General features: G+C 41.8%; 1 protein-coding gene across 1 annotated transcript; it reads right to left on the bottom strand.

Annotated features, from left to right (window-relative positions):
* Positions 1-1,423: 1,423 nt before the first annotated feature.
* LOC145695758 (ephrin type-A receptor 7-like) lies at positions 1,424-18,137 on the bottom strand. The gene is made up of 14 exons (XM_081772775.1): positions 17,947-18,137; positions 14,420-14,484; positions 11,212-11,369; positions 8,898-9,012; positions 8,499-8,618; positions 8,026-8,184; positions 6,840-6,957; positions 4,727-5,412; positions 3,779-4,202; positions 3,157-3,410; positions 2,561-2,758; positions 2,291-2,440; positions 1,884-2,212; positions 1,424-1,807 (listed from the first exon to the last, which is right to left on the bottom strand). Exons 1-14 carry the CDS (start codon positions 18,008-18,010, stop codon positions 1,654-1,656), a joined length of 2,994 nt encoding a protein of 997 aa, XP_081628901.1. The 5' UTR covers positions 18,011-18,137; the 3' UTR covers positions 1,424-1,653.
* Between the last annotated feature and the right edge of the window lie 6,718 nt (positions 18,138-24,855).

Below are 24,855 nucleotides of genomic sequence, written 5' to 3'. Positions count from 1 at the left end.
CCTTCGAGTCTTTTTCCATTCTATCTTTTCCTTGTTACAAAAAAATCTTTGGACTGACAATCTCAACGTTATTTTGTTATTGTTTGGGCCAATAGTAACGATATCTGTGGTGAGGCTTTCAGTAGTGTTTACCCTTTAGCTTCATAGAGAATTCATAGGAATGAATTTTGCCATTTCAAAATGGGTATTGACGCTAAAATCGACTATTCCTTCGGCAATAATTTTTTAGAGAATCTGAAAGGTGATATTCACTGCTCGGTATGTCACTTTATACTTGAGGTATGACTTGATATTTACTCGATTTTGACTCTGATCAGGGTCCCGTCGAAACGAATTGTTGTGGAAAATATTGTTGTCAATCTTGTCTGCAAATGGTTTACTACACACGATCAATCGTACCTTTTTGCCCTCTCTGTTCCGAACAGCTCAGTGATAGACCATCAAGATTTCTTGCCTTATTTTTAAGCCAAATACGAATTATTTGTCCTGCAGAAGAGTGCAACGAATCAATACCTTACAAAGAGTTTAGAAATCACGAGAAAAATTGCTTGCATTCAATAGGTTGTTTGGAATGCAAGGAGAAAGTAACGAGAGCAAATTTCGATATTCATTTCGACTGCTTCAAGAAAATATCATTACGACTGCAAAAATCTGCCAACAAAAAATCCATCATCTCGAAAATTTTCAACCCAGAATCCTTATAATAAAAATACACTCATTGTTTTTCCATAAATTGCCAACAAAACAAAATTATCTATTCAAAATTTTCAATTTTATTGGAACGTTTCGCAGAAGATCAAAGGATATTTTAAAAAGCGGATCATAAAATATTATTGTTTTTTTTTTATTTTGATTTCCAAATGAATATTTTTCGGTTGATTTAGATTTTTTGGACCTTCAACTCGTCGGATTGGCGTTACCGCACAATGTTTAGCTGGGACTTGTCATTTTAATCCCCAAAGGGTAAACAAAGCAGTAAACATGGAAGGACCAAGAGGCTCATAAATTGACCACTGCCACCGGTGAACGCAGCCTTCTACCGGCAAACCGACGAGTTCCAACCAATTTCAATAAACAGAAATCAGCGTTTTTCAAACGTGAATATTCCTCGGGATAAATGCCTTTGAGGTTCAGCATCATGCAATTGTTCAATAAACTAGTGCTAAATCTGGCGGCTGACGTTTAATTGAATCTTGCCCTTTTACAAGCTTGAAAACGTATTTTTGAGTAAACATCAAATACTTTAGTTTCCCTATTTTACGAGACGACCTTTTTTGCTGTTTTGGACAATTTTGGTTAATTTTGTTCAATTAGTGTTCCCTCGAGGACGGGCGTAAAAGCATCATTAGCGAACTTATCTAGCTGATTACTTAGTAACTTTGGAACAAAGATGCTTTTTAATGAAAAACTAAAATACAAGTCGTTTGGTTTGAGCTGTTCTTTATTTAGTTTGACCAGCATAAATAGCAGTTTATGTCTGTTGAAGATTTGTCTGTTCAAGTAACAAATATACAAGGTTTTTTCTACGACTTTCATCGTAAAAATAAGAGTTTTTGGCAGCGGTTGAATTCCATCTAACTCGCATAAAAACGATTTATAAGGAATTCTTTAAATAAGCAAAGGTCGTGTAACATAAATACAGGAAGTTCGCACTTAGACAGCGACAGTTGTTCCTCGTTCGAGAGACATATCACATCTGTTGCCGTATGGAATGGTTTGGCGAGTCCGCGAGTGGGCAAAAGCTCGGGCGGATTCTTGGAGGTGGTTTTGCTCGTTCAGAGAGTTGATTCCGATGTCTCGCATATCACTGAAGAAAATTAGTTAAAACTGATCTTTTGTTGAAAAATCTTTTCATGGAAGTGATGAAAAAGAGTGTTACTCACGTTCTAGACATTTGAATAATTTCATCCAAAGTTCCAAAACCATTTTGCTGAAGACGTTCTCGGTACTGAGCAAGGCCAATTCCCTCGAGCCATTGACCGAGAGAGCTGGCAGAAGACGCGTTGGAATCAAGAGTCATGCAAGAGCCAGAATATTGGCTAGTTCGGTTGCTTGGTGATCGAAGAGAAAGATCGAGTTGCTTGAGGATTCGATTGAAGGGAGGACGCTCGTTAGAGGCGGATTTCCAGCAATCGAGAAGGATTTGTTGGAGAGCGGGAGGGCAGTTGGTGTTGCAAGGAAGTCGGTAACCAGTTTCGATCTTGCGAATGACCTGAAAATAGACAGTTAGTTGAATGATCAAATCATGAAAGGAAAAGCTAGGGAAAAAGCAATCAGTGGCGATTCTTACCTCTTCATCATTCATCTCCCAGTATGGGGCGTCGCCAAAGTTAATGATTTCCCAAGCGGTCACCCCAAAGCTCCAAACATCTGAGGCCTCTGAGTACATCCTCTGGCTGATGACTTCCGGCGCGCTCCATTTGTACGAGCATTTTCCAACCTAATCAACAACATTAGTCAACGGCCACGTCATTTTTAAAATTTGCATTTCACCAAGGTACAGGTTTATGCGAAATTCCAGATCTCAAATGGTAGATCGGATACTTAATTAAATTCTTACTGTTGGAACAAAGGTTTCAGCGAGTCGTCTGGCTTGAGAGAAGTCGGCGATTTTGACGTTCAAATTGGCGGTGACAGCAAGGTGAGCGCATTGGAGGTCCCGGTGGAGATAGCCCTGTTCAATCAAGTACTTCATACCGGCCGCGACGTTGCGGATCATCCCTTGGAGCTGGACCTGCGAGAGTTGACCCCGATGCATCTGAAAATAATCATGACGTTTTTGCTCCAAGCTGCTTTGTTGCTAAATTTTGGAAACATTGGACGAATCAAAAATCGAGTTTTAATTAAATTCTGACGAAAAAATAGGTCCAAAAACTTGCGGAATTCGTTTATCGTTCTAAAAAGAAGAAGAAACGAGGTAGCTACTTGTTAAATCCCTTAGATCTCTAGCGAAATTCCGAAAGCAGCCACTATCTTAGCTGTTTTGTATATCATATTGACAATTCTATCGAAAGTGAACACTGATAAGAGTGCTCTGATAATGATAACACGGAGCATTTCTTCCACCGCTGGAATTCTCCAGTCCGTAGTCAAACAGTTACATCAAAACGATGGGTTATTCATCCATGTTCCAAGTCAAAATCAAATAATCCTTACCCTCAGGAATTCGTCGGCAAAGGGATGCTCCATGTACTCATAAACGGACATGAGCGGCATCGTGTGTGAAATTACGCCCTTGATTTCAATCACGTTTTCGTGTCGGAATTGCGCGATGATGTCAGCGTCATTGAGGAACTCGGCTTTCTGCTGGCCAGTGAATCCAACTCGGAGTCGTTTGACAATGGCTGGTTCTGGGGCTTGACCGTTGAAGGGTCGGAAGGTGCCGTGTAAGACTTCGACCATTTGCGAACCTAAAAACGGTTGTTTAGAAACGTAGTTTAGAATATTTTCCATCACTGTTATTATTATACGATCTATAAAAATGACATGTCTTTGCTTTGATAATGAGCCAGTGCCTGCTTCCAAAAGAAGCACGGCGACCACAAATTGCGGAAAATGATGAAAAACGTCCGGTATGCGCAACCTGACCATGATCTGGGGCTTGCAGCGGGATGCATAAATAAATTTACGTTTAGCTGCTTACCCCGGCGCCAGTGTGGCACCGCCATCATGACACTAATTCTGCTTCCACGTCCTGCATCAATTTTGAAACAGATTGAGCAAACCGGTCATTTAGGATTGTTTGTGCTTTGTAAAGCTAATTAGTTTGGTCTATTACCTGTAGCTCTTCGAAGAGTGGATCCGACTTCGACCTGGCTGACTTCGAGCTCCTGGTTTGGCTGTGGAGCTTCTTGATTCGCGAGCCAGGGAGTGTGTTCCATCCCGTAAATAGCCGAGTTTTTGCCAACTGGATGGACAGGGTGGAAAGTCACATCAGTAACGCCAAGCTCGTGGACGTACTTATCGCCCTTATGATAAGTGTTCTTTCTAGTGCAGATGACGAGGAAGACCACCAACATGATGAGAATAACAGCACCACCAGCGGCGGCACCTGCGATGGCTCCAGTGTTGCTTTCTTCGACAAATTCGCTTGACTCTTCAAACTCAGGTTTTGAGAGCATAACGCGAGAATTGGACGCGTATGTCTTGAACTCCTCGGGATTTGAGTACGGGCTGAGTCCGTTGCTGGTCCGTGCGCGTACCTTAATAATCAGGTTAGTAAGAAGTTTGCTAAGGGGGTTCTCCTCATAAGGCAATAATCGCTGGGTTGTTGTTTTGCTAACCGCTCGGGCGTATAACCGGCCGCGTAGCTCCGAACGCCAATTAGTCACGTGATTGCTATTTATCTTGGCAAGTGTAATAGGCTCTTGTCCCTCTTGCTCAAAAAGAAACGCTCCATGTAAGGGCAGATGGTAAAACTCAAGTAACGCAACTAAGCATCGGCCAGTGGTCAAACGGAGGGATAACCTTTCATAATCTATATCGCTCAGCTTTAGCGGGGTTCAATGACGATCCGGATTTTCTGTTCTGAGCCTAATCAGGAAACACAAATCTCCGGCCTCTGAGAATTCTCAAATGCCATTATGATTGTCCTACAGGACAAAAGAGAACTAACAAGCATTAGTGACAAAAAAGGACGTGTGGGAAACTTGCTGTCGGGCTACGCATAATCCGGATAGTTGTTCTACCCCGTTGCCTTTTAGAAAAATATAAATCACTAGCTCACCTTGAAAACGTAGACGTTCGAGGCCATGAGTCCGGAAAAGAAGATCTCCTGGTCAGTCGTCATGTTCCGGATGATGCCGCCGCCATTTTTGTTTTCCAAAACAGTTTCATAACCATTTACAACGCCATCAGAGATTCTTGGTTCTTGCCAGGCAATTCGAGCGGTGGAAGAGGTGAAATCGACAATTTCAACCATGGCGATTCCGGCTGGGGAACGATCAGCAGTGCTGACAATGACTTGTGCGTAAGCAGCTTCGCCACCAGCGATGGAGGAGATGTCGTTGAGAGCATAAACTCGGAACTCGTAGTTGGAGCTGGCATCGAGTCCGTGAATCTGGACGGAGCGGGATTGAACAGTCCAGCTTGGTGAGGCCCCGACGCTTCGTGGGCAAGGTTGGTTGTTTTGGGTGCATTCAATTTTGTACTCAATTTCTCGTCGGTCGCCAAAGTCGGAAGGTCCCATCCAAGAGAGACGAAGATCATTGTCAGAAATGTCGAAAGCGGCCAAGTCTCGAGGAGCAGAAGGCGTAGTCGAGCAAGCAGCGTCGACAGAATCATCAGCTGATCGAAAATAACCAGGTCGGCAAGTGCAGACATCAGCTCCACCATAGTTGGATACAGCATTTCGTGGGCAGGAGGTGCACGGGCCGTTTCCAGTTTGACTCTTGTAAGTGCCCTTGCGGCAAGCTAAAGGAAAAGGATCAGAAAAGGGATGAGAGGATGGATGGATCGGCTTGTGGGTGGGGAATTCAAGAGATGGTGCACCGCGGGTTAGAATGTGTTCAAAGGAATATTTTCTTAATTTCGCAAGTTTGCATATTTTCAGCTCGAGTAAAATTTTCGCTAGCAACACGACCTTTCGGTTTGATAATGCGCGTAACTAAATCCAACCCGTCCAGTTGCATTTTGGATAAGTTGTAATCAGTTTATGGCCAACCACGTGTGACCATCGCCCGGTCACGGGTACTTGGCTCTTGCAATGAAACCCGTAGACCACTTAGGACACGCCATAATATTGATATTGACTGTTTCTAGAGCAAGAACGAGACGCTTAAGGGATTGACACTTTCGCCGGCGGTTTCTATTTCAAAAATGGCATTTTGATTATGTCATCTTTGCATCTCATACGAGCGTGGCGCCAGCTCGTTTGCGGAATTTATTCTAGCGTTTCTAGCTTTACGGCGATAATATTTCCGAGATATTTGAATCAATCAGATTCTCTTCCTCTTTAGAAATAAGATTCAATTCCGCAGCAAATAATTCACTGTCTATTATCGGAGAATGATTTACGATCGTGTTAAAATGCGTTTACTATTTGCCCGAGATCTGGATTTTTACGCTTGTTAAATATCAAAGGACATGGGGAAAATTATGAACGAACTGAGGTCATAATGATTTCGTCCTTGTTCTCAATGAAATTGGCGGTGGATTAGTTGTTCGTAGAAGCAACGTAAAAATCAAGAAAAAGGTGACAAATAAAGTGACAAAAATAAGCATCTTGAGATGCTCGGCAAAATTCAAATCAGAGTTCAAACTAATCCTCACTTGCTTTTCAAGACCCTTGCGGTAAAGAAACTGTGGCACCCTCTGTCACAGGTGGCGACAGGGAACATGTGTAAACTGTCACTGCTCTCTTTCGCAGTTTTCTTTACGCGCAAGATTTCGTAATATTGAGGCTATTTTTCGTTCGATCGAAAATTCATGAATTTCAAGGTATAAAAGTGGAATTCTCGCATCATCCGACGGGTGGTTAAATAAAGAAAACGCTAGAATTCGATGTGACATGCATATTTCGTGGAATGCATTTTTATATTGTTCCGCTGGGGCGCAAATCTGCCTGTGGTGAACCCAAAGAGAAGTGCGCGGCCGCACGAATACGGGTTAAAATTCAACGCGCTGCCACGAAATTCACCGCCGGCTTGAGCACAATTGAATTCAATTCCAGTAAAGAAAGGTGGTGGAGCAGGATGAATAAGACCGTTACAATTTGGTCGGATTAGGGTTTGGGAGAAAGTAAAAAGGGAAAAGCTTAATTGCGGCTTTTCGCGAAATTATGACTAGAAAAAGTTGTAGTCGAGGATTACGGGTAGGTACTTTAAGAGATTTTTACTTACGTTCGCACGAAGAAAAGTCCTTGGACGGAGTGAAGCCGGCGACACATTGACATTTTCCAGTTGGCAAAGTCCACTCGCCTTTGGCATTGCAGTACAATTTCGGGCTTTGCGATGGATCCTAAAAAGTATTTTTGAAAGGGTGTTCTTGGCTCAGAGCCGGTGGAGAACAAAAACATCAAATTCGCGGAGCAGCGTATTTAACAGGTGACTGGGTTTTATATGTGTGATTAGTTGTAGATTTTTACAATGTTTTGAGTATCCACAGAAATTTCTTTTGAGCTTGGTGGAGCGATTTCTCGCGGATGGCGTATTTACTCTAGATAATAAACTGTGCAAATCGGCTTCATATCTGACTTGGGAGCCAGATTTAGACGGGGAAAAGTCGATTTCAAGTGAAAATAATCCAACCGCATGTTTTTCGCTTCTGAAGCTTTGAGCCCTCAGAGACGTACCCGTATAAATACACGAAGAGCATGTTAAAATAAGCTCCATCAGTCACGCGTTCTGACAAATTTCAAGCACGCGCTCTTATCATCCAGTTCCGTCCTGGGTCAAAAGAGCTCCAGAAGAGGAAAGCAAACGTGACTGTATCTGTAGTTCGGACCCGCGGGAAGCATGAGCGACGTTTTCCGACAGATTTCGAGTTGGAACGCTCTTTAGCAAGTAAATAGCTATGTTTTAGACAGGCTGTACAATTGAAATTTATGGAGACTTCCTACTGTAGTTGAAGGTGTTACGTGTTCAAAAGTTTTTTTTTGCCAAAAAATGCATCTAGCTTGTCAAAGGCGTGAGACAGACGCATGGATATTCGACACTTTAAAGTGTTAGAAAAAGGCTCAATCCGCCGCTCATCCTCAGATTTATCCGTTTTTCACCTAAACTCGCTTTGAAGTTGAGCCTAGAATGAAATCTCTAACTCTATCGATCCTTCAAGGACTCGAGGGCCCCCACGCTGCACCGGAAGAAGCCGATGGATTGCCGTGGCGGCGATTCTCTCAAATAAAGCTGTTTCTTTCGGGACATTTCCGTGCATATTTACGATAAGCGAATTGGAGGCCAATCATTGAAGGGGTACATGCGTAAGGGGCTTTGATCTTTTCGCCAAGACTCTTGTTAATTAATATTTGGTACTCAAACTCAAGTTGCGAATTTCGATGTTGTTTTCTCCAATTAGCTTTGAACTTACCATGGCTGCATTATCAACACAAGTTCCAGTTGCCTCTTCAAGCGAAGTCAGATCTGGTCCAGAAACAGTTCGAGGAAAGACAGCGAGGTTTTCAACAGTCTCAGGGCAAAATTTGTAGTAGACTTTCAAGTGCATCAGGGCCATGCACGCGCCAGTATCCTGAAAAGAACGGTTAGACGCTCGTTTCAGAAAAGATCAGCCGAATGATCTGATGGCCAGCTCAGCTAGAAACACCTACTGATAAGAGTGTTGCTCGCGCTAAGTTACTGATAAACGATCTCGGCTTTTTAGCTAATCCAAAGTCCTCTAAAAGGAACCTGCTGATAAACGGATTATGTAAGTCCAGAACGTTTTTTTGTATTTATGTTTTTAGATAGCAAAATGCACTTCAAGGCGATTAGAGATTGAATGGAAATAAACAATCCGTTTTGTAACTCAAGAATATCTCTATTTTCCAGTTTAGATTTTCTTACCTGAATAGCGATGAAGAGACCATTTTTCGTCAAGTTTCCGATTTCACGAGTTTCAAAGTTTGTTCGATGTCTGGAATCAGCTTCTGGCGAAAATCGTCTGTCAGCCGCTACTGTATCAACCTAAAAAATGATAAATTAATAAGGTTAGTTTAGACAGCGAATTCAATAGATACATCAGCGTCGTAAACAATCACCAAATGCCAAATATAAACATTTGGTGGCGAATTATAAATCAAATTTGGATTCATGTCAAGCAGCATCTTCCGCAAACAAATTGTTGTTTGGGCACACTCTTCTCTGGTCTCTTTGTTTGGCCAGGTTCAAAAATTTAAAGCCACTTTTGAGTGCCTGGAAGTCAGAAATCGACAACGGAGTTTTTCGTCAATAAGATTGCTTTACCTTTTTGTAGTGAAGAGTATTCCACTGTGGAGTATCTTGTTCACCATCAGCTTCGTAGGCCAGCAAGTTGAATGTTTCCCGGCAGACTTTGACATTAGCCAAATCTTCACAAGATCTGAAGAAAAATAACTTTACTGAGGCGTGGTCATTTGATTGAACAAATTGTAATCAGAGCTGATCTGGCCCAGCCACGTGATGTCTGTTTTGGTCAGGACCGGGGATTGTTGGGTAAGACTATTTGGCTGGGAGGCTGCTTTCGCCACACAGTTAGTTGACAAAACCACATTCCACTGGTAGCAAAGTGCTACCCAACAGTTCCCATAGAGCAAAGATGACTATCATTATCTAATTTTAATTTCATAAAAAACGCTTCTTTTCGACTTAGATTTCGGAAACACTTGATATTAAAAAATGCTCAATGGTCATATTTAATTCTACAGGAAGGTCGAATCCTAAGTGCGAAGTAAACCTTACAGTTGCTCCTTGGTTGAGCAGGTTTCTAAAACTTTAATTTGAGTACATATTTGGCCAGACGCAAAACGTTAATTATTTCGCGTCAAGGTGAGAGGAACATTGCTTTTGCGGCTGCCGATGCCCTTAATTCTGTAACTAGAAGTCGAGAAGGAGAAACAGCTAGTCGGAACGACCATCTCAGCGGTTAGATGGTATTCGAAATTGAAATGATATTCGAAACACTTTTCTTTTTACGAAATTATTATTTGCTTATTCACCCGAACGGTGGACCTAACCGCGAAATTATCTGAGTCGCGGCAAGGCTGTGTTTAGGGTTATCGTCGTGTTGCTTGTTCAAAAAATGTCGTAAGGGGACCACCACTTGGCCAATTTTCTGACTAGTAAATAAGCCGAGGAAGGATTAGGGAGAGGAAGTCGCAAAACTTTATTTTATTTCGGTATAACCGCGATAGAAGGAAAGGAGGATGTGATTCCAACGACCGCATTTATCATTGCGGTTTGGCTGGATTCAGTGATAATGTGATAAGAAAACCGCGCGATTATGATGGCAAAGGCAATATCTTTTCGAACCCGGCGACGGTCTAAAATTGGATGCTTCTTTTGGCAAGGAAATGAACATGCCAACACTTGCATAAGTACACGAAAAGCGCCTGTCAAAAATACCGAGGGGTTTAGGGGTCTCCATCTGCAGTGAGCGGGCGTTCTTTTGATCTAAAGTGCACTTAGGGTTTGTATGTTAGAAGATGTCCGCAGCGCGTGCCAAGCAGCACAGCTACTCGGAGAGATCGTAATTACACTTTGAAAAAGACTGATAAGTCCAAACGACGGCAACAGAGGGTTACGTGAAGTATCCGGCCAGGGGATACAACACTACTAATGTCGAGTGCTTTAAAAGTGGCCAGTGAGCGAGGCAAAACACATCAGCCACTTGAAATATGACAATTTAGGAAATATGATGAGTACTCAGAGGAGCGAGGCCGGTCCAAAAGGCGAAATGCGAAATTTTCGCGAAAGAAGAAATTTTGTTAATTTGCGGCTTTTTTCGCGGTAAAGATGAATTTTTTTACATAGTCGTCACATAAAAATTTTATAGTGACAAAATTACTTATATCAGTTAAACCACTAAGTATTCATTTTTCGATAAATCTAAAAGTGCAGTTCGAAAGAAAATCATTGATTTGGTATGATCTGAAATTTTCAGAAAATTATCTCGAGAGGAAGATCAAATCGACAAAAATTGTACACTTCGGGTAAGGGGTTCTTTAGGCAGCTTCGAGTATAGGGGTTAAGCTACTATTTTCGGTACATTATTGAACGGGTCTCGGGCCACGTTTCTTCTTCTCTTATCACGATGGATAGATATGAGAAGACGGAGCTAAATTTTCTCCCCGCCGCGAAATTGGTAATATTTCGTAAACATGTTGAAGACTGTGATTCGAACACGATTAGAAGGGCCGGCCGAGCCTTGTCGACTTATAATCTACTCCCTGTTGCCCCTTTCAAGGCGCCGCCGCCACCGCCATCAACACCCCCAAATATCGCTTAGATAGCGAATATTAAAAGCTGACAGCGAGGAAAAACATCCATTTTCGACAAGCTTTATCTTGGAGAACAATATGTCTCATTTTGTTCGTTGAGCAAGGAAAGAAAATAAAAAGAGAGTATTAAATAAGTTTAAAATACACAAAAAAAATACTCGAAGAAGAAAAAAGGCTTTATTTTCAAATAAGCTTAAGTTAACCCGAAAAAACTAATCTGTTGCGCTTTCAAGAGCGCAGGGGGTACCTCAAATCAGCTCAATTACAACATCAAAGGGTGAATGTAAAAGGGCAAGGCTTACCGAATGGTGAATTCGATTTCGACGAAAACTCGATTCGCGCCGAATGTCTTGATGTAATTTGTCCTCAGCCAGTTTTGTTGATCAGTGCGGGTGATTTCGCAGATTTGGAACATTCGGTACTCGTTGCCGGCGTCGTCGTGGCCGGAGATTTCGTCCCACTAAAATGAAACAGTAAAGAAAAGGTTCAAAAATGATTGTCTCCATGGGAAAGTCGCGCTAGAATCATAATTTTCAGTCTCTTCGGTATTCAAAAAGCCCCCACTTAGACTACGTGTCAGCGACATTGCCAAGAAAGCTTGCCCGATAAAAATGCACAGGGAAATATTTGCACTCAATTTTCAAAGTATTTAAATTATTTCCTCCAAGCTCGTTATACTTTCCAGAATTCGAAAATTGCCACTTGAGCAACTTATTTAAAAAAGGGGTTAAAATTGAGCGGAACCTTCTTTTCCGGGAGGGAGGGACTTGGTTCCAAGGCTTGAAGTGACCGCGATGGAAATTGAGGCAAATGGTTTTTGTTCAACTGATTTTAGCGAAAAACTGTCCAGTAAGAGAATATTCCTTACTGTGAGCATACTTTGTAGTGTCTGAATCAGCTTGTGCTCATAGAACGTGCTGGCCATTTTTAATTAAAAATACTCTACCTCGAGGCTCGAGCATTATTTAGAAGTACGTCTCGTTGTCGATATATCGCTTATGCATTTACAGTGCGCCTACTACTGCTGTACTGCTCTGCTCATCAATTTTTAACCATGCGAGCTGCTCATCTTACTGTTCATTTTCTTTATAATCCGCTTACGGGGAATAATTAATGCTGGGAGCGCGTTCTTTTCAGAATGTTTTTCTTTCCTTTTAAAATTGTAAATTTTAATTTCGCTGGAATTTCGCGACGTTCATGGGAGCGAGAAAAATACGTAAGGGCGTAACCTTCTAATGTTTCCTTCTTTTCGTAATGGGGTGGGAAAAGAATAGCGCAATGATGGGATCGGTCACCCATGTGGCTAACACGATCACCCGCCGAGCCTTTATCACTCGGCGGGTGATGGATTTGAAGCTAACAGTGCCTCTCAGGTGCCGAGCAAATCCCATTCTTTTCTGTATGGAAAAGCTCTTCGATCCCTTTTGGCACGATTCTGTCTAAAGTGAATATCAAAGGCAAGTCTAGGGGATACTACCAACCCTGTTTCACGCGGCCAAGGACCATCTAAAAGCGTGGAACCTTTTACGCGGCCCGTAAAAGCCAAATCCGGAGCACGACAGTTGGCCAAACCGATTTATCTCCCGAATACAAATCCTGCCCTTATCAGAAAGAAAGGGACAATTGGCAATTGCAAGAATCAATATTTTTGATGCATACAGTCATCATCAGATCGAGTCACAAACGATTCGCGATTTGCCATCGAGCGAAAAATTGAACACCGAGAGGGAAATTATTTCTGGTAGAATGGAGTTCCATTCTGAGCTTAATTCGGCTCGAATTGAATGCCTTCTGACTCAAAAGCGCATACTTTCTCAAGCGGATCTAAATTCCACCGCGCATTTCCCGTCTTTGCAGTGTTCATACTGGCCAGTGTGACAGTACCTATGGACGCTGCCCAGGTGAGTTTGACAAATCCGGTTCCGGAGACCCTAAATTTGTGGCTTCGTGATAAAATCAACATGGCGGTTGCCAGCCCAAATCTCATTTTCTGGTTATCAATCTCGAAAACCACTGGCTGGACACTTTCCAAAAAATGCTTATGAAACTTATGCTTCTTACTGACTCAAGAACTTGCTCGATCATTTTATTTCTAATGGGTTTTAGAAGACTGTCGAGTTACAGCCAGATATTTGTGCTGTGGGAGATAAGCTCACTCTCAACCGCTCGCTGACACTTTTGGCATTTTTGTTGTAATTGAGCGAATTCCACTGGCTCTCGAAGACTTAAAGGACCTCTTCGTCGTTCTTTCGTTTTGATATTTCTTGATAACTAGCTCTAGGTCACGCTTAGAGTCGCTATCAAAAACACAACACGACGAGGGAGGGTTAAATTCCGCGCGATATGCGGTCAACTTCCAATATCCTTTTTCTCTACGGGGGCTGGCACCTTAATACCGATCCCCTTCAGAAGTCAGAATATCAAAAAAGATGTATCGATCATCGATTCGTTCATTTAAGGTCTTCGCCTTGATCCACCGCGCGGCCATTACAAGCCATTACTGTATGAGAAGCCACGTATACTCGATAATCAATTCACAACCTCAGATTAAAAACCCCCTCCGCTAGAATTTAAACTTGCGCAAGGCCGCATTTAGCGCCTTAAAATCGGCTCCTTGCTTTTCGCGAAATCACGGCCGCAATGTTTAACCTGCTCTGGTGTAATTATGGGTGGCTAGAAGCGTCATAACGGGCCGGCGAAGGTAGCAGTTTTGTAAAAACGAAGAAGAAAAAAAACGCAAAGGCAAAGGAATAATTGGCGCTTTGTTCTTCAACTCAAGGTCTGGAGCGTCAATTTTGGGATTTTAGAAAGTTTAAGGCTGTGCAAAACGATCTAAAGGCCTTTTCAGAATCAGTATTTATAAACCTTGAAATGCTATTAAAAACGCTACGAAGAAATTCTGAAAATTTACGACATTTCTGGGTACAATGAAAATTAAGAATATTAACACCAATTAAACCTTTCCCTATTTCGTTTCTTTGATTTCTAAATTTAATGAATTTTAATCAGCCTACCCCACATTTTTGCTGAATTCAGAACTCCCACATTTTTGGTGATAACAAATAGCCGCGAAAAGTATAGCTTGTTTCGCATACTGTGCGGGGCCAGCGACCTCTCTGTTGATTGTGTGATTTGATGTTTACAATGAGAATAAGAGTTTTGCGAATCAACCTAGCGAAAAATGGAATTTCGAAAAGAAGAAAAACGTGTCGCCCGTTTTCCATAACAATAATCAAGATCAGTATTCAAAATGCGTTTTATTCAAATTGCCTCACTGAAATCTTCGCGGAAAGCTTAGACCTTCCGTGGCCAAGGGCGGACACCGGATGGATGGGCCGTAAGTCCGGAAGTTCGGCCGCTATTTTAGATTACGCGCGTAAGTTTTAACGATCGCGAGCTGTGGGGACTAGAAACAGCCACACCCGAGAAAGAGTTTGACCATTTCAAAATTTGAAAATTTCACCCGAGAGACTGGAAATTAGACGTTTATTCTTTGTTCTTCTGACTTACCCCTGAGTTTGGTCCAATTTCCCATCCAAGATCAGTCGTCGCCTGCCTCGTATCGAGCAATAAACCTGGAAAAGGAAATGTTAATAAGCTGCCAACAAGTTCAATACAGTTAAATTACAGGGCCATTGCCGACGGAAAAAATATTCACGGCGAGTAAAATCAAAGAGCTTTCATTACGTGTCAAAATGCGCCGCCCGATCAAGGTTGTGCGCCCCGTTTTACAACTTTCTTAGCCCAGCGGGGTACGCTTTTTTAACATATCAAAAGCGGCGGCCCGGGGATTTATTTCGATAATCCGGTAAAACGGAATCTGGATTTTCGCTGTTTGAGCGTGCAGCTGATCCATGCTGAGTCCACTCTCGCAGATTGGAGGATTAATCATGTTTCTGCATTTCAAAATTACAGTAAAATTTAGGAAACAACAATATTTATTTCTATAAGTGTCTCTTTTCGCCTATAAAAGTCTGCAATCTGAATTATCGGGATAACCTGAGGACTTCGACGGGATCAAAGCCTATTCCCCAAAAACACAGCTGTAGCCTTTGCCTTTCAATTATGGGAATAAACAAAACTAAGGTCCCCTTTCCCGTTTTTCTCACAACACAAACGGGTCCGGAAAAATAACCATCTTTTCATCTCGCCGCCCCGTTTTTTTCGTCGACTCCTCCGTCGCTCAGAAAGGTGCTGAACCCAGAAAATAGGTTCTGCTCGCCCAAGTGGAACCCATGCTCATCTATCATAGTTATTTTGGCGAAAAATCCATCAGGCTGCCAATTTCGCGAAATTTCTAGTTTTTGCATCAGTGGCTCTTAGATCCTTATCCGGCGAGGCTAATCAGATGATAAGGAGGATGACCTGGAGCTTGCAAAATTGAACAAGCTTATCCTAGGGACCAGCCTGACAACAGATCGGTTTTAAAATGCACGAGTAAATTCTTTGCCGGCCACGGCGGAGTTGATTTCATTTCTGCTCCAAAAATACGCGCCAGAAAACGCATTAGCAAAAATACCAAAAGCGGGGCACCGGATCCCGCCAGATGGGTACTCGCGGTTTCCTTATCGCCTCGTTTCTTATCACTAGGCCCTCGGTATCGATGCGAGTACGGTGCAACACGGTTATTTTAAAAAGTGGCACCGGGGGTTAATTTATATTTTTTGGCACCACAAGGTCATTTTGCTAGAAATTTGGAAAATGAGTTTTCATGAAAAAATGGAGCACTTGACACGAAATCTCGATTTGTGTCACGATTTCGACACAGAAATTGGCTTTTCTTATCTAAGCAAAAAGTACCGCGTGGCGGGGCATGGGAGAGCCAACTTTTTGGAATAGCGTGAAATGGATTTCGACGTGGGAGACAATGGAAGCGAGGAAGTACTTTGATTTCACTTCCGTAGAAGTGCGTTTATTGGAAGGAAGATTGCGGGCGCGACTTTTGAACTGGAAAAGGAAGCGGTTTTCGGGGGCGGCTTTGCTTTGGCTTTTTGGTAATAAAATTTAATTTAAATTGGAATTCCAATTTTGGAGTATTCTGAAAATCGAGTTCTTATGGAATCAGAGCTCTTTGTTTTCTCCAAAATAAAAAGGCCATGAAAAGTCTGAAAAGTTGATATTTTACCCGTAAACTGTCGCGTGCCGTGTGTGGTGAGAATATTTTTCTAGCGACGGGCCAAGCCACAATGATTCAATTTGCTAAGATTCGAAAACTCAGCCTCTCTACGGCCTAATTTGGTTTATTGCACGGAGCAGAAAATTCGAAGGTTCATGGAATATTCGAATATTTTTTTCAGTCCCGGAATTAGGCTTCGGTAGAGTTGTTCTTCGATTAGGCGAGTTCGGTAGGCATATTTTATGTGTTTTGCTCCGCGGGGGAGCGCAGATGGCAGCTGGGGGCTCATTAGCGAACACTTATTACCCGGATTGAATATGCTAAATTTTCTAAAGCACGGATTTTTTGAGCCTTCCCCAGTGCCACGGGATTAAAAAAAGGGAAGGTAGCACAGGTCTGTTTTTCAATATCGGTGTTTTCATCAACAAAATCGTCGATGAGACAATCATTGACGTAGATTCTCTACGCCCGGCTTCGACCTTGAAATTCTAAAGTTGGAACCACTCAACTTCTCCCCCTCGGGCGCGTGGCGGGAGCTGAGCCGGGGGACGGATCAGCCTGGCAGTAGCGATACTGTGCCGATACTGTCACTCATCCGACCTCTCGCCCGTCGTCTCTCTTTGCGACGCATCCAAATATTTGCCAAAAATAGAAAAAGCCTTCAGTTGAAAGTTTCGACCAAAATTTTCAATTTCAAACTAAAGTTTGTTTTGGTCGATTCGTGAAGAGCAAAAATCAACCTCGACAGGGTCAAGTAGCTCTTGAAAAAAGGAAAAAGTTGATCGATCAAAATTTCTGAAATTTGTAAATCAAGGCGATCTTTTGACGGCGCTGGAGTCAGAGGAATTTACGACGAGGAAATTACACTCGATCCATAACAATTGAATCGAGCCAGACATAACGGGAAACATCCTAATCGTAAAAATGAAGTCCCTTTCCAAATAAGATCAGGCAATCATTTTTACACGCTGAAATAAAAATACTTGGCTCGTTTCTCAGAATTGGTCAATTTCCGACGGAAGGCTCAAAATCGTCCTAGCGCCAAAATGAGTTTTCATGATAAAAAATAAAATGAATCAAAAATATATATTGTCTCGAAAGTATTATTTGTTTGTTTTATTCTATTTCTATTTCGCTCTGATTTTTTGACACGGCAAAAATTTGAACAGTCAGCTGGTGATAGAGCGATAGAACTGTTTTCACGGAAGTTTGCGCAAGAAGATAGGTCACTCAGAAGCTCGATCTGGCGCGAACGATTTCGATCTTGTGAAATTTCCATCGCCCTACTTTGCAACTCGAAAATTTGCTACTGTAGCAATCACTTCTACTCATCAATTTAAACTTTAATTAAACTGAAATATCGCTTGAGAATAAATTTAGAGTTGTATAATTCTTTATTTGTTTGAATAATAAATGAACATATGTATTTATCCTGGCTTCATGCAATAATGCATTATGCATGGCAGACAATAAGATAATTTAAATAATTTTGACCGCTGAATTTAGCCCGTTTTTGGAGCCGCGCCAAGCCCGATTTTTTTTTTTTGAAAAAACAAGGAAATTCTCCAGGGAGTATTCGTTTATCAGAGATCCAGTTTTTTGATGAGTGGCTCAAGACACATCAAATAGAATTAATAATGCAGAAGGAAAAAGCCCTAGCCCGCGGTAACCACATTTCTGGTAGAAAAATAGGGAAGAGGGATAAAACTCTTGGAATTTTTAATAATCAAATGACTGTAATTACGTCCCTGTAATGAATTATCGGAAGATAAATGGCTCAAAATGTAGGGCATTCTTTGAGCTACAAATTTTTATACAGATTGTTATTGAAAAATCATACTGTAAAAAAGATACAGGCACATTTTAAACATTTCCGTAATGAAAGCTCTTTAAAATTTTAATATTTTTTACTATAATTTACCTTCATTCGCGGTCGACTGCTGACCGAATAACAGTAACAGTAATAACTGTAAATAATTTTTCATTTTTTCTTCGTTTTCTTTTTTTCTTTACAAATCTCTTTTTATCTCCTCTTTATTACAAAAATTCTCGATATAAAAAATGTAATCCCCTGTTTTCGAATTGGGGTATTTCTTTCTTTTTCGTGTTGCTTGGTGGGGATTTTCGCTGCAGATTTTTTTCGCCGATCGGCGATGCGCGCTTTAACCCTCTAGCGCCTCATCAGCGCGCGTTGCCGAGAATTGACGGCGCTAGCGGGTTAAAATGCGCGCGGACAGCCAGCGCCGCCCAGCGCAAATTTTGCTTCACCGACAAGTGTGTACCTCGATCCGGGGATCCTGGCAGGATCTGAGGGCGTAATAAACCTGGGCTAACGAGGGAAGGATCGGGAATTCTTTAGGAAATGGATTTAGGGGGTTAGGGGAGAAAGGTCTTGGGCTTTGAGGAAAAACGCGTAATTATGTTACAGAAAAGAAGGGTTTTGGCAAACTAATGCCAAGTACAGTTTTTAATTTTTATAGTTTTTATTCTATTTTGATTTGTTTTGTTTTATCAATCGATGAAAACGCAAAATTAGAAATGGCTAAGGTCGATTCACGAGCAATTTAAAATCGAGGTCGTTATCAGAGCAAGGCTGTATTTACTTTGGCGCACGAAAAACTTCCTTGGCAAAATTAAAACGCGCGATTGAAGAGCATGCTTCACGTCGGAGCCCCTTATGATGAGCGGTCGGTACTCGTCCTATCTTTTCTGGTGTCTAAATAGGCTCACTCAGCTCCTACTCACGTGAGCTGCTCAAATACTCTCTTGCTTTATCTTATCACGGCCTGTGCTTCAGATCTCCCCTGAAGTGGTTTTTCGCGGATTTTCGAAAAAATCTAAATTCGTCAAAAATCGTAAGCCGCAGAGTTAGCTTTAGCGCGTTTGAAACAACACTCGAGCCTAGCCAGAGTTTGAAATGCTCGCAAATGCTCGCGAGCGAAAAGAGCGAGAGCAAAATTTATCATTGCTCTGAGAGCAGGGGAGCGGGAGCATGAAAATGAGTTGGCTCGAGAGCCAAAAGAGCACGAGCACAAATTTGAACCCGCTCGCGAGCGCAGAGAGCACGAGCGCATATGTCAGAATGCTCGGGAGCTAGACGAGCGGGAGCGGCTGCTCTCGTGCTCGCCATGGAATTGACTCACGAGCGGCTCGCGAGCAAAATTAATAGAGTAATTTTTTGCATAATTATTCACTTTCATAAATAAATTTCTTTGAGGATCTATTTTTGGTGTTTTCGGTTTTATGTAAGCTTCATTAGGGCCGTAATCTCGGCAGCAGAATGCGAAAAGCCGAGAGTAAACAGATTAAAGATGCCCACCGCGAGGTGCAACTCCTGTGACAGAGACTCATATGGAATTAGTCACGGGGCCGCCGAATCATTTTAGGCCCTTGAAAGCTGCTCGCGAGTCAGTTTTTTCAGCTCGAGAGCCGATCGAGCGAGAGCACAATTCGACCAGTGCTCGAGAGCCAAGAGAGCGAGAGCGCGAAATGAAATGCGCTCGCGAGCGCAAAGAGCGCGAACTCTGAAATAAATGTGCTCGGGAGCACAAAGAGCATCATGCTCGTGCTCGCTCGCTCTCAAGTGAGCCGCTCGCGAGTCACGAAAATTTCAAACTCTGAGCCTAGCCACGAGCATTTGCATTTTTCTCGTTCAAAAAAAGTAAACCGGCTTTGATTGAAATCGGCTAATTTGAGACGGGATTTGGAGGACTTCCGCTGAGTTATTTTTTCAAAAGGAAAACACCGTGTCCTTTTTCAATAGAAAAGAGAATTCCTAAGGTAGTCGAGAGCTGGGCTTAGCTACCTGTGAAGAAAAATCAGTAGTAAATGACTTTTTATTGAAAATCTTTCAGACACTGACTCAGGTTTTTTACATAGGTTGCCGAGCCAAGGTCGAAAAGCTCAAAAATAGCGGCTGAAATCAAAAAGCCGCTTGCGGCTTTGAGCTGGGAGGACAGAAAAGCCGCGCCTTTCGCGGCTTAAGTTTTCTTTGACTCGAAGCCGCAAGCGGCTCCTCGATTTCAGCCGTTATTTATATTTTATCGAGGACATCTGATCTCACGTGGCTTGACTTTGAGTTTAAAGAATTCTCTACCCTAGAATCAGAGAAAACTTCCCATGTAAAACATAGATTCTCGCGAAATTCCGCGCGAAATTCAATCCGCAAAAAATTTCGCTCTATCAGAAGAGAGCGGCACTTTTTTTTGTTCTGATCAGGTACCGATTGCGGGTTAACCCGCAAACGACCTGTTGTGGCGGTTACGAGAGCTGTCGCTGGCACACGTTTTTTCGTTAACAAAGTACGTCATTTGACAGGTTAAGCAATCCAAAGAGGATAATTTCGTCATTTTGAACTTGGCAAGGGAAAAGATTGGGTCATTTAAAATTCCCTTTTCTGCAATTTTAATTTTCTCCTTTTTATTCAGCGGACTCAAAAGGGTGATTCCCCCGCAAATTTGCAAATTGCAAGAATGACTGTAAAAGACTCAAATCACTGGGAAAGGTAAACATCGAATAAGCAGAAGGCCAAATAAGCCCCCGACGCGCAAGTGGGTTAATACCACTCCAGCTTCAACTTCGCACCTACTGGATAGATACACGAGCTGCTGTATTGAATTCTTTGAATACACATAACGGACAAAATCAAAAAGCTTTTAGAAATATTTTTTTCAAGGGCCCCTTGAAATGTCAATTATAGGGGATCGATAAAAACTCGAGCCGCTCTCTTCAAACGAGTGCCTTATCGGCCAAAATTTTAGTAGGTGAGAAAAGATGAAAAAAAAAATGAAAACGGCGAAAACTTTTTGATTATCGAAAATTTCAACAAACAAAACAGAATCACCTGAGATGATAAAACAACAACCGATGGAAATTTCAAAGTACGAAAGTTTGCGAAAATTGTAAATTGAGGGGGAGGAGATATTTTGAGAAAAATTTCTCATGGCCAACTCAAAAGTGAAGGAATTTCTGTGATCTAAAAAATCTTGTTTACATAAAAAAATTTCAAAGACGGTTTTTCACTTCTTTTTAGAGGCCGGTCTTACGACCCGAGTCTGAAGTGTAGTGCTTTGGTTATTACAGAAAAGGGCCAGAGAAGCGTAATAGTCTCCCGTAAATATTGCGCTATGTGTGTTTACATTTTTTGCGCAGAGCACTTGCTCAGGTTTATTTAGGGTTTAGGCTTCGGCGGACATTCCTGTCCCTTGGAGCCGGACATTTTTGGCAGCACTTGAACCGTCAGCCATTCGTGGCACGCGATTCCATCACGCTGCACATGACCTCAGAAGGACACAAAAACTCGGAATCAAATTTGAAGCATTTTTTTTCATAAATTTATTCTCACAAAATATAATCAAGAGCAAGCTTGAAAAGGCCTTAATATTCAGCTTTTCCTTTTTATAATGACGAAAAAGTATCATTAAACTTGCTAAATTATTCACAAAATAAGACCCGCCTCATCTAAAAAGCAGCTGTTTTCAAGACTAATACCGGCATTGTATTCAAATTTATGCTGAAATACGGTCACTCGGCATATGCGGAGTTTGAATACTTAGTTAGATACACACGGGATGAGCCTTTCAAAACGTCAAAGACTTATTGCTTGCAACAAAGGAGCTCATCTGCTGCAGAAAATAGACTTCAAAGCCGATTCCTGCCAAAAAAGCTTATTTAGTGCTTCTCTTTCAAAAAAGACAGGCTTGATGGAGGTTTCTTTATCAGTCCAAATCAGCCAACTAATCCAATTAAACGCAATTGTACTCATAATCGTCAAGTGTCATTCAGGAAAGCCGAAAATCCAACAGAGAGTACAATAAACTCCTCGAAATCCGTTACTACCACGAGATCATTGTCCCCCTTCCATTCAGCTTTTTCCAAGGCGGAAACGGGCGCTCTTTTGATTTTCTTGGAAAGTTAGCTTTCGTGGCTTTGGTGTTAGAGTCGATTGAGATTTCGACTTTGATAAGCAATTCTAGCTATTGGCAGTAAGTGGATGAGAAAGTGGCAAGTCGCCCCCTTTTGTGCTCGATATATCCGTCTGTTTCTCAGTGTTATAAAAAGCGCCGCCAACTTATCCAACCGTCGGATTTATTCGATTTTCCCATGCTTTTCTGGCACTTGCACGAAGGCTGATTTTGTTTACAACTTTGTTTTAAACAAACTGTTTACGTCGCCGCTCGTCCTCCTCGAGGGCCCGAGATTTGGGTCATCGGAGCGTCGAAGACGGGAAATTTTCGTGGAAATCGAAGGGTTAAAAATCAGGTCCTCTTTTTCAATATTGATTCTATTCTTTTTACCAAGAAAATGGTCGACGTGAACGCATGAATTAAATTTCGGCTCATAGTACTTGTATTTTTCCGCATAAAACTTGTTTTTGTGCTTCATTTTCTTATGTGTATCCATTATCAAAGGGCTCTTTTTTGATACCCATCTGTACGACAGCAACAGTAAGAATCTTGCAGTATTATTCGTGCTCCTTCTGCCCCCACCATATGGCCATATTTCAAGGGTTATTCAAAATATGTCAGTGAAGTTCAAATTGCGTCACCGAGCATTTCAAAATGTCAACTTGAAATCCACTTTCAAATTGATGGATTTCTTTTCCAATAAAGGGCTTCTTTTCATAATCAGAGATCTCTTTTCCCTTTTTTGTATTTGGATAAAAATTGTCACGGTCGAGGATCAATTACGGGCGGGGATTGGACTTCAATCTGAGTACCGTTATGGAATTAGGGGCGGCCGGAAGGAGGGGATGAAAGAAGTGTGACTTCCGAGCCCATTGGGCAAGATCAAGCCTCTTAGTTTTTTACGGCGACGCTAGCCAAATTGAAACGCTCCAGTTGGACCCTGTCGCCAGTTTGCATATTCCACTTCAAGCGTTGATGGATCACGTGGCAGCCTTGCCATTTGCGACGCTGATTTTCAGGTAGAAGAAGAGTTGAACCAACTATTTGGGAAAATTTAAGTTGACCTGACTTAGGGCCACCCAGAAATTCTGAGTTTTACGAGGAGCTGCTACTCAGGCTACTAGGTTCAAGTTTTCATTAAAGTCGAGTCAGACTTGAGAATCTCCAAGCCACAATCTGTCATCATAAACTGATTGAAACTTCCAGCGCGGTTTTTACGACTTCCCAATGTTCAAATCCCCCTCCAGGAAATAAATATAGGAATCAAATAGGATCCAACTTGTTGAAAAAAGAATCCGCTTCCCACGACTCTCGAAAGGGTTGAATTTTCCGGAAGAAGAGCTTTATACCACTCGTTCGGATGATCCTCGTGTAATCGTGTTTTTATTGTATCTGAGCGTTAAATATTTTAAGGCCTGAGTGACCTCGGCCACAGATCAAATCAATACAATCAAACCTGGGGCGTATTTTTATCGTTCCATAATAAACTAAGAGAAAAGCCGATGAATTTTTCTTCTTCTCATTTTCCCTGTAATACGTAATAAGGAGAGCGCTGGATTGTTTTGGGCCGTTAAAAATTTGGAAATTTTTCGAAGAGTAAATGAATTTCGGATACTAGCTGTAATAAAGCCAACGCCGACTTCCAGGATAATGAGCCGCGCGCCGGATTTTCACGGAATGGGGCTTTTAGGGTTCCGGAATACTACTTTTCTAAAGTCGTTAACAACGGCTTAACATCTTTTACTCCTTCGAAATTAAACAATCTATAGACTTAGTGACTATAGTCACTATAGTTAGTGAAAAACCCCGAAAATCATTAAAATTTTCATTTTTTGCAGGTTTCGTGCTGGCAAAAATAAGAATATCAGGAGAATCAATTACCAGAAAAGTTTGCGTTCGCAATTGGATAACGATCTGTTGCTGAGAGGATTCCAAATTTGCTCCGTCCGGCGGGGCATCATCTCCGGCCTAATGGAGCTGTTCTGGATATCCATAGGGGACACGATCCCTCCCGCTGCGCGATAAGGTGACAGCACTCCATCGAGCTTATATTCCTCTGCGGGGGACCCTCTGAAACCTGTCAGCCCCTTCTTTTCACACTTCACGCAATTTTTTTATGAATAAAGACAATGGGGCCCTTAATCTAATCAAAATCGCAGATCTCAGCTTTTCTCAAGCCAGGAATCTCTCAACTACGACCTGTTTTCTTTTATAAGACCTGTCGAAAAAGCCGCCTTAAAAAAAAGAAGTCGATTCGCATTTAAAATTCCAAAAATACCGGCTTGATTCACCACCAAAAGTACCCAAAATTCACACACCTAAAATGAAAATTGATGTCTACAGCTGAGAATTGCAAAGTCTCGGATTATCGTCGGGTTTAGCATACCAAATCTGGTGATTATAAGGAGACCTCACGCCGCGAAGATCGACTCCCTGGACTGGCGAAGAGATTATTACGTCGAATATCTTTTCGCATTTTTGAACTCATTTTGCCTTGTCAAGGGATGAACATCACTTTGGTCAATTTCGAATTATTGCTAATAACAAGGATCTACTTCAAGAAGTGTCTTTTCGCGAAATTACTTTTTTCGCTTCCTCAAAATAAAGTAAAAAGATTGACCAAAATAATCAAGGGTTATTATCATCGCATTTTTCTTTTGTAAAACTTGATTACTATTCGAAGGAAAATCTAATACTAAAAACTGTAATACGAACATTTTCTGAATGAATTTGTTTTTTTAAAAAAACCCATTACAGTGGAGATTATAATAAACGCTTTTCATCTTTGTAATCTGCTATGCTAGCTGGCTATACCAGTCGATTTCTATGAAAACCGATGTCTCAAAACACGAGATTATAAAATTTCTATAATGGAAATTATTCACCAGCTCCGCCTATCCAACCACTGCTCCCAGCTGACTTCC

Source organism: Oikopleura dioica, chromosome 1, assembly GCF_907165135.1.
Source record: "Oikopleura dioica chromosome 1, OKI2018_I68_1.0, whole genome shotgun sequence".
NCBI lineage: Eukaryota > Metazoa > Chordata > Appendicularia > Copelata > Oikopleuridae > Oikopleura > Oikopleura dioica.
The sequence above is the reverse complement of the archived record's forward strand: the minus strand, read 5'-3'. Positions and strand labels throughout refer to the sequence as shown.

Bases quoted from the DNA above. Each gene is read 5' to 3' on its own strand.
- LOC145695758 (XM_081772775.1), bottom strand. From the start codon at position 18,010: ATGAAAAATTATTTACAGTTATTACTGTTACTGTTATTCGGTCAGCAG. The intron at 2,441-2,560 runs GTAAGAATTTAA...GTTGTTGATTAG, and splicing joins CTGAAACCTTTGTTCCAACA to GTTGGAAAATGCTCGTACAA. The intron at 2,213-2,290 runs GTAAGAATCGCC...GTCTATTTTCAG, and splicing joins GGGAGATGAATGATGAAGAG to GTCATTCGCAAGATCGAAAC.